Raw genomic sequence first — 10,366 nt, forward strand, 5'->3', positions numbered from 1 at the left:
GATAAAATTATGATGAAAGTGAAATTTAATTACTAATTAATTTTAAAAATATATACCTAATATTATATTAATTAATTAAATATAATCATGCATAATACATGCTACATACTAATTATTTATGATGCATAACAGTATCGATTTATTTATACAAATATAGTAATATAGCATGAATACAGAATGTAAAATGTATAATCAATATACAATAGTAATACAGGTGCTTGGGGATGAAAACTTTTATTTTATTTCAAAAAAATACGTTTACTAAGTTGAAAACAAAACATTTAGATTTTTAGGAATTAGGACTACAACAAATATAAGATTAACACCTACCTAATATATTTATAAAAGTTACTAGCCACCATATTTTGGAAAATATCTATGTAATGCGATAGGGAAATCATTAAAATAATTTTGAGCTTAAAAAACCATTTCAAATTTGGGTTTGTATAAAAAAAAATACTTTACAGCTTAAAATATTTTTAGACATGACGTGTAGTTTATATTATCGTTCATATTTATTTTCAACGTTAAATGATACTTTATTAATTTGTCATAAACAGTATTATAAGATGAGTTAAAATTGTATTATATTGTGTTATATTTATATAAATATAAACATATTATAGTAGTATACTAGTATGTACATTATTTGTGTATAAGACAGTTTAATCTGCATAAATATTTGTGTTTATGATTTGGTTAAAACTTTTACCAGCTTAATGTTTAATTACCATTACAAATACCACATGTACATGCAACTATCTTAAAACTATCTTATATAAAAGAGCTTAGTAGTTAACGTACATGAATAATAAATAAATATTTGGTTACATTTTTAAATAATTCAGTTAATTCTAAAAACATAAACATATTAACTTTACCAAAGTAGGTATGGTGTGGATTAGTTTTGTCAAAACTTATAAACAATTACTACCTAGTTTATAACGTCTTATAAAACTAAAACCATGCTATTAAATAAGAATATTATTCCTGCAGTAAGTATTAGGTACTAATACATTAATTTATATTGTTGAGTGAAAAATGTATGTGCAGTGATATTAGAAAAAAAATATTTAGGCTAAAAATGACAATGAGCAATCAAATACGATGGGTAATCAAAAACACGATATTATTTTTAATTTAATTATAAGCCTGGGAGAATTATGACACACTCGTCCAGACTTATTTTAAGTGTTGTAACCTCATCACATATTTAGAGAGTTTAGTTAAAGTAGGGACTGTACCAATGGCTAGATAATAATTTTGCTATTGACATTTATATCTATTATATTTATAAAAAAAAAGTACTCATTGCAATGCGTATAGTACAATATTCCTGCATGTATACAATAATATACATAATATATATAGAGTGCAGGTAATAGTGGTATCTAATATTATTACATTTAAAGAAAGTCACTCAATAATAATTATTAACGGCGCATGTAAGATAATAATGTGTAACTGAAAATGTTGTTTGTACATTTATAATACATAGAATTGATTTTAGCACCAACAAACCAATTGCGCAGCGTATTTAAGAGTACCTGCATCTATATGTATATATTTGAATATACTTTATAACGGTTGTAATGAAATATTATAGCCTCGACACGATTATAATATGTATATTAAACATGTGCGGATGTTAATTTTATATGAAACGCTAAAGAGTTTGCCATTTCGCTGGCGCAGCGTACACGGCGAATATCGTTGATTACTCTATAATTCGTACGAATCTATATTAATTTCTCCTATTACGATTTATAGTAATAATAATAATATACATGTTTTGTTTTCGATTATATGTGTACACACTCGCACGTCGTCGTCATTGCGGTGTAGATAGGAGAGATTTCCTATGCCACCCCGGCGGGTCTGGGTTTGCGAGTACGCCGGCATTACGGCGGTGTAGAGTGTATAGTCGGTCCGGGACCGCCGCCGCTGTCAAACCGGTTGAGCCCGCGCTTACAGTAAGTGTAGTGAGAGTTGCAGCCAGCCATCTCTCGAGTACACTTTCTTATATTATTCTATACGCTATATTGTACTACCACTACTACAATTTATACTCGTCTTGTATTCGATGTTTACGCGCACACTAAATCTGCAAACCCTTAGTGTGAGGATCTGCGATACAACGTCGTACAGTGCTTGTTTCCGATCAGCCACATTCGGTCGCAGCAGTCGTGCAGTGCACTCTTGGGCGTCAACAACTACAACAACAACATACACAAACAAAAACCCTAACTTACAGATTTTTTTTTAAACACACATCGTTAATACGATAAAAATTATATTTCATTTATTTTATATGGCCAATATCTGACCAAAATTGCCGAGTTTCGACATTTTGCGTTTATATCCTTTATTGTGTTCACTGAATCCCGGTGAATGGCATCGGCGACGACAAAGAAGAATCAACGGTATCTGTCGAGACAGGATTTTTCAGGATGATCTTTACGGCTGTAAAATCGTACAAAATCGTACAATGTCATCGTGAAATGACATCCGGTTCGTTGCGTGGCTACAAAGGTGACGGTAACGTCGATATGATAATGACGAAGGTGAGTAGGTAGCTGATAATTTCAACACTTGATTACTAGTGTATTAAACTGAAAATTGTATGTTAAAGGTTTTTGATAATTTATTAAATGGCGATCATTTTTTTTTTTTAATCATTCAATCTGTAAAGTAGTTATTTTTCTACAGTATGATCATGTGTGCTAATTTTTAATTACGATATAATTTCATGGCATGGATCGAGTGATTAATTGAGTCATCTTGCAACTGCAGTGACGCTAATAATTTAAATCTTAAAAAAAAACTTAAACGTCAATTTAAAAAAATAATACTTATCTTTGGACAATTATAATTTATATTTTCAATATTCATGTTCACGTATTGCATTTCAGAAAAAAATCAGTGGTGGTCACCATCACAACTATTCGCCAACGCTACTGTGGGTTACTGCAGCAGTGGCGGCAATACTGTTGGTGAGTTGCAGCTGCCCAGCAAACGCTGAACCCGTAGCTCCTGCCCAAGTGGCCGCCACTGTAGCCACGGCCACTGGGACCGGCGAACGTCCGGCGCTATCGGTTGAAAATTCTGCCGACGCCGTAGATCCATCATCTGTAGCGGGGGCTCTTTCACAGCCGCAACAGACCGTCAGCGAATCAAAGGAACCGCGATCATCTTCTACCACCCAGGCGGCGGTGACGGAAAATGTCGATCACCAAAACAAGGTGAGTCTGAAGCAACGCATGGGCCTCAACAACGACACCGTGGCTTGAACTGGGTAATCGAGAGGCAGCTGCCTATGAGGTTTTACAGGAAGTGGTGGGTGACTATATTAGGTAGTTATCTTAGTATAACAGATATAGTTAAAAATATGACAATAAACGATAAACTTTTATCGTGTTTTGAATAAATGAGTTTGTATTTGGGTGGGTGGAATATTAAATTAGCAACATAAAGATTTCAAGTTCCGTGCCATGCCAAGCCACAGACCGCGGACCATGGTGACCACGACCGCGGCCACGGCACGTCCACTCTTGCGGTTTCAAATTTCCTAGAACACCTATATATTCAAGGCCTACCCTGTACACGGGTACGCGCGTTCCTATATGGATTTCCGCGAGTGCCAATTTCGGGTTCCCATCGCTCAGTTGCTCTCTCTGCGTTGGGAGAGATACACACGCATTTCTAACTTGTTCGCGTATAATTTTTACGTGCGAACCACAGCTCCGAAAAGAAAGTGAGAGTTACTACTATAATAATAATAATACTATACTACTACTACTACTACTCCACTAATATTACTATATTACTACCCACTACCTGGCTACCTATATACTATTTAGAAAACTACCTGCAGCGCTAAATGCACCGCCGCCGACGACTCGCGCGTACCTATATTTTACGTCCATGTGTGCACGCAACACGTGTATGGTCGCGCGGAGTGCTCGACACCAAACCGGTCTTTCCATTTCGTCGCGCGCGCACACACAAACTCACAAACACACACAGACACCGTGGCCCCACGTGTGCGCTATACACCACCGGCGAGATTATAATAATACACAAGTAGCCCTCGGGCTCGTTCGTTATGTTCTCGTTGTGCGACTATGTATATATAGTAGATAGGTAGTAGGTACTGACTAGGTATATATATATATATATATTTGTAGTACATGTGACTGCGTGCACAGAATCGCGTCAAAGACCGCCGACTGGTTTTAATATTATATTATGTTTAGTGTGTTTGTTGTGTATGTGAGTGTGTGTGTGTGTGTGTGTGTGTGTGTGTCGTGTGTACACTTTGCGGCGGTGGCTGCCGCCGCCGCCGTCGTATAGAAAGCGCGAGTGAAAACACCGCGGACGCGAAAATACGATCGCGCAAAAGTTGTTTTTGCCCGTGTGTGTGCGCGCTTGGAGAGATTTCTACAAACGTGGTGGATTTATTCGCCGATATAGGTATACTAGTTGGTGCGGCGGCCCCACGTGTAGCACTGCGTTGCATAGGTACTATATTTACCAATACATTTTATTATATATATATCTATATATGTACACGGCGACTCGAGTTGGTACTTTATTTTCCGCCTTTCTCGTTTACGCCGCAGTGTAAACGACTGTATAATAATAATATTATATTATACCGGTCCGGTGACGAACTGCTTTAAAGGCTGCATTAACGACCAACACGTGAAGACATTTTGGTTATTTCCGATTGGTTTCAAACGTCTTTCGATTTTCACAATGCAATACGTGCAATTGTTCAGGTGGGGAGGGGGGAGCATGGATGTGCCAAGCCCTTCTAACTTTTAAATCAGCATCTTCATAATTTAAGCAGTTGTTTACATCTTATTGATTTGCATTGCGATTGCGCCCCAGCTGAGCCAATTGCGCGCAAGGTGTACGTACGTACATAATGTGATATAATATATTATATATATATATATATATAAATTAGAACGCTTTCAAACTGTTATATTCTATCGTTACAGTTGCAGCCGATCAATGATAATAATGATCAACAGGACGAAAAACATAGGCAACAGCAACAACAAATGCTGTTGGCCCCGTTGCTGATGCCCCCCACACAAATGTCCGCCGTGTGGTCTTCCCAGTCGTCGTCACAGCAGCCCATGACCATCGACGTGATACCCGCGTTGTCATCTTTTGTTGGACGAGAACGTACCGAGTTAGAAATCGTGCCCGTGCCCAGCGCGTCGGAGCAACACCTCGTCAATTCGCCCTTAATTCAGCCTCAACCGGAATACAGTTATATATCCGAAGGAAATCTAACACCAGAATCAGAGCTACAACAACCCGAACCGGAGCTACGACAACCTGAACAGGAGCTACGGCAACCGGAATCAAATGAGCAGCAACCACCCGAACCCAGCTCGGAACAGCTACAGCAACCATCATCAATCCAACAGGTACAACATCAATTACAGACCGTTGCCACAGCCCCCGCTCCCTCTGATCAACAACTGCAACTTCCGTACTTGTACAACAATAATAACAATAATGTCTTCGCCATTAAAAACAACGACGACGACGATCAGCTGCAGCAGCAATATTCGTATCACTACTACTATCAACAAAACCTTGCACAACAGCAACAACAACAACAACAACAGCAACAAATGCAACATCAACAGCAACAACAACAGCATCATCAACAACAACAACAACAACAACAGCAGCAGCAGCAACAACAACAATTACAACTGCAGCAACTTAACAGCAACATGGCGGCTGTGTATTCACCGCTGCCCATGCAATACGGCGGTGGTCAGTTTTACTATCACAACAATTTCGGTGGTGTCGGCAAGTATCCGCCACAACAACAGCCGAACTTCTATTATCGCGCCAGGGATGGCAGACCACCTGCGCGACGCAACAGCAGAACGCAACCGCAGTCCGCGTACGACAACAACAACAACAACAATGGCGGTGGTGGTAATTTCTACGCTCACCACCAACTTCCGCATCAGCAACAGCAACAAAAACAACAGTCACTGGATTACGGCGGCAGCGGCGGCGAAAGTGACAACGTGATCGGGATCAAATACGACCAAGATCAGACGGCCGGCGCCGCGGGCAAGCAGCACCAACCGGTACCGCCGTTCCGGCCCAGCCATCCGGTGTGGGCGTCCCAATATCCGGTGCCGTGGACGTACTACGTCAAGTCGTCTATGGTACAACCGGGACGGCCGGCGCCGTCTTACGGCGCGCCGCACAACAACTACTACGGCGGCGGCCGGAAATCGCGGTACGTACTACAGCAGTCGGCCGGCGCTGTGGCCAACAGAGTTGGCGGCGGGTATTCGCCAGCCAAGCCGCCGCGCACCAAGGTCGTTTACATCGAGTACGGTGGTTTCAAGCCGAAAATGGTGCCGTCCGTGCAGATCTCGGCCGCCGAGGACTACGACGGTAACCGCCGTCAGCTGACGGTCCTCGATGGCGGAGTCGCGAGCGACATCACCGCGCAAGACGTCGGTCAACGCGACAACCCTGTGGCCGCATCCACACCGGCCGCCGCGGACGCCACCACCGCCTCCGCGACCGCTACGATGACAACGACGACGACCACAGCGGCGGCGGCGGCGACGGCTGCGACGATGACGACGACAACCACGGGAACGATTCCGAGCACGGCTACGGCTGCATCGACACCGCGACAACAATCGCAACAACCACCTGTGCCGGAACGACAACCGCCCGCAGCCGCCGGTGTCGTCGTGGTAGTCGTCTAGACCCGTCCCCAACCACATGATTTTAATTTATGTGCTTTTTCAGTTTTTGTACATAAATCGATTGAGATGCAGCTCTGTAGATGCCAGCCATCGCTGCAGCCATGTTTAATTTATATAATTTATAGACGTCGCGACGTGTCGTGGTAGAAACGCATTTTTCGCCGATTAGCTTATAATATATTATTATTTATTAGTATAGTATTATTACATTGTGTATTGTTTTTAAATAATATGTTTTAGTTATTATTCAAATCAAGTGACACATATCGAAGGTATCCATATAAAAAACGATTTTGATACGACTTAAATACTCACAATAATAATTATACTTTTGTATTTATGGTAGTGTTTTTATAATGACTCCATTGTTTGTATTATATGCACAATTAGTCTATAAGCTAACAATTTCACATCCAGCGTGAGGTATCTAGAGCTGGCAACTCCGTCCTGCCCTAGTCCCTAGATAACTAATTATTGTTAAATCGTCTTTACATAAAAGTATAAAACATATATTGAAGAGCGTCTAGTTAAACTAATGATCACACAGTAAGTATAAGCTGAAATGCAGTTCTGCCTGAGGTGGAGCGTGGTATACCTATTAGTGTTTTCAAACTTTAATTGACATATTACTAAGATGGATGTCTTTAAATTGAAAATCAATGTTAACTGAGAAGACATTGTAGGTAAGTTTTTGAAAGTTGAAACAGAAAAGAAAATGGTTAAAGATTAATTACTTAGGTGCCTGAAGTAGGTCTACAAAATGTTCCTAAAAATAAGTTTATATACCTACTCAATTCTCATTATTATACCTTTTCACTATTTTTTGAAAGAATCGAGGAAAGTATAAAACAAAAAGACTGCACCAAAGTAATATTTTCTGTTACCTGTCTGTCTAATTCCAATATACTTAGTGCTTTATTAAACTTTTTGGACTTCTATACTCCCTTTAAACTGCAGCTTAAACATAAAAAATAACACTGCATCAATATAAATACCATGGTATTAAGAGCACTTAAATATATTTCCATTCGATTTTCAGAAAAATTAAATAAACGATTTTTTATTTATTCACATTGTGTTAGTTATTACTACTCGTAAATGGGCGATCGTGTCAGTTTTCAATAACATTATAAAACTAACTTAACAATAGGTACACGCGACCAGTGTACGAATTGTTCTAAGATATTATTCAATCGATTTAAAAAATACTTCATAAAAAATTCAAGTTTATTTCTATATGACTATTTAAATATATACAGCTAGAGAAAAATTCAACTTGGTATACATTTCGTACTATAGGCTAATTCATAATGTCAACTTTAATAATTATAGTGTTTATTTAATAAAATTATAGTAGGTGCAGAGTTTCTAATGTGTGTAAAATCTTCTTAATTCAAAACATGAATATATCTACTGAATAGGCACAGTTGTTTGAAGTACCTAACTATGAATAAAAATATATTTTAAATAACTTGTTTTGGGATTTTTTTAGTATGTTTGACATGATTAACTTTATACATACAACTTTATAACAATACATACGTGCAGTTTTATACTTTTTCATTTAAATTAGAATGTCTATATTTAATATAATAATATGTTGTATAGTGTCTTGGTTTGGCGTGGTGGTTGCATTCAGTCACGAAACGTGTTCTAAGTACAAGCACCGGCTGTTGTCACTAGTTCCCGGACGGGCGACCACCCGGATTTTTAGTGACAAATCCTTGTCACACATACACACACGTGTTTTAATCCAACCGTATCCCGCCTACAAACAGCTATAATGGCCATAGTTGCCAATTACTGGACATAAGATCGATAAAAATAAAAAAAAGTGCGTAAGTTGGTGTCGCTCTGATTACAATAAGTTACAAAACGGTCATTGTAATGGATGGTATTAAATTTGAATTCAATAATATAATATCATTGTATAAGAAAAACGATTCTGAGCGAAAACAATCAGCCAGCCTATGGTATTATTGTGCATAAAGTAATTTATATATTTACCTATTTACGTTGAATCTTGTTTTAAATTTTCTATCCTTAGCTATAAAAGTTGAACATTTTATATATTTTTAACTAAAAAATAATTATTAAATTTTAAATTTGATAAAGAGTTGAAATTTTAACTTTAAATGTTTATAAAAAAAAATTGTGCCTATGTAATTTTAATATTTTTTAACTGTTATTTTAACAATATATCACGAGCTTTGCATTCAATTTTCACGCTTTTTTACCGATCAAATACAATTTTATTGATATTTTATGGGAAAAAAAACTAAAAAAATTGAAAACTGATATGTCCGTAGATAGCTCAAAACGGTCATTTATTTTCAAATGACGTGTATAGAAAATGCTAATATAAACATCAGTGAAATTTCAAGTTCTACAGTCACTCGTTTTTATACAACAAATAAGAAAATCGTTACGTAAGAAATCGAGTGAATATCAAATGTGTAAAATATGAATTTTCTAACGCCCATAAAAATTTAATTTGAGTTTTTTATAGACATTTTTTGTTTGATAAAGGTAGATAATCTTATAAGGAATCTTGTATTACATTTTCATATCTTAGATTTAAAAAGAAAAATTTTTATGAATTTCTAACTCGAAATAATTTGCAAATTTTCGTGATTTTTCCATATTTTGTCATTTTTTGAACTTTAAATGCTTATAAAAAAAAACTGTGACTAACGATTTTTAATATTTTTCATCTGCCTTTGAAACAATATACTAGGAGCCTTCTATTAAATTTTCAAGCTTTTTTATCCAACAAATAAAATTTTATTGATATTAATAAGTACCATATTAAAGTACCAGATTCACTTTCCAATCATAAAAGTTACTGTTGAAGAAAATCGAAGCAGTTTTACTGTCCTAAAAGGTGATGACAGACACAAAAAAAAATAAAAAAAAAATAAAAAAATAAAAAAAAAAATAAAAAAAAAAACACACATCATTGTAAAATCAATACATTCATCGTTCCACTCAGAATCTAAAATGTGCAACTAATTTAACAGAATTTGTAACTTACAAATTTTGGGCACTATCAACATTTTTCAGATAATTATATGCAGTTTTCAAATTTAATTAAACAGAATATAATACAATGTATCCATGAACATAATTGAAAATGTGTGCTCAGTAAATTTACTGGGTACGTTCTACCGATGTTTTTTTAAATTTTTACCCGATACATTTATATGAAATAGTTTAAATGTTAATTTTACATGTTTTACTAGGTAATACATTTTGTTTAAGTACTTTTTAGACTATTTTAGACTATAATCTATACATATAAAAATGAAGACAAAAATGTATAACAATTCATCAATCGAGAACGGCTGGTCCGATTTGGCAAAATTTTTTTTTAAGATATTCGTAACTGCCAGGAGAAGGTTTTTACGAAATATAATTTTAAGAAAATCCACCGGAAAGGTAGGAAATCTCAAATCTGTATGTCAAAATACAACAGTGGCGCAACAGTGCATTATATTATATTGGTTGCTATTGGTTAATCGGGCATGTTTGTTGGTTTCATATAATATAAAAATGAATCGCAGAATGTGTTGCTAAGCGCAATAATTCTACAGTACGTG

General features: G+C 36.6%; 1 protein-coding gene across 2 annotated transcripts in view; it reads left to right on the top strand.

The window, feature by feature from the left end:
- The first annotated feature begins 1,956 nt into the window (after window positions 1–1,956).
- LOC100569251 (putative uncharacterized protein DDB_G0271606) overlaps window positions 1,957–10,366 on the top strand; it is an 8,657-nt gene continuing 247 nt past the window's right edge. The window contains exons 1-3 of one of the 2 annotated variants that reach the window (XM_016802199.2): window positions 1,957–2,564; window positions 2,913–3,242; window positions 5,007–6,755. In XM_016802199.2, coding sequence (XP_016657688.1) covers window positions 2,451–2,564; window positions 2,913–3,242; window positions 5,007–6,755 — 2,193 coding nt within the window. In that variant the 5' untranslated portion in view covers window positions 1,957–2,450. Of the gene's footprint in view, window positions 2,565–2,912; window positions 3,243–5,006; window positions 7,109–10,366 lie in introns of those variants that run through there. The other variant, XM_003242591.4, reaches the window with a different exon arrangement.

The sequence above is a fragment of the Acyrthosiphon pisum genome, chromosome X (genome assembly GCF_005508785.2).
Source record: "Acyrthosiphon pisum isolate AL4f chromosome X, pea_aphid_22Mar2018_4r6ur, whole genome shotgun sequence".
NCBI classification, from domain to species: Eukaryota; Metazoa; Arthropoda; class Insecta; order Hemiptera; family Aphididae; genus Acyrthosiphon; species Acyrthosiphon pisum.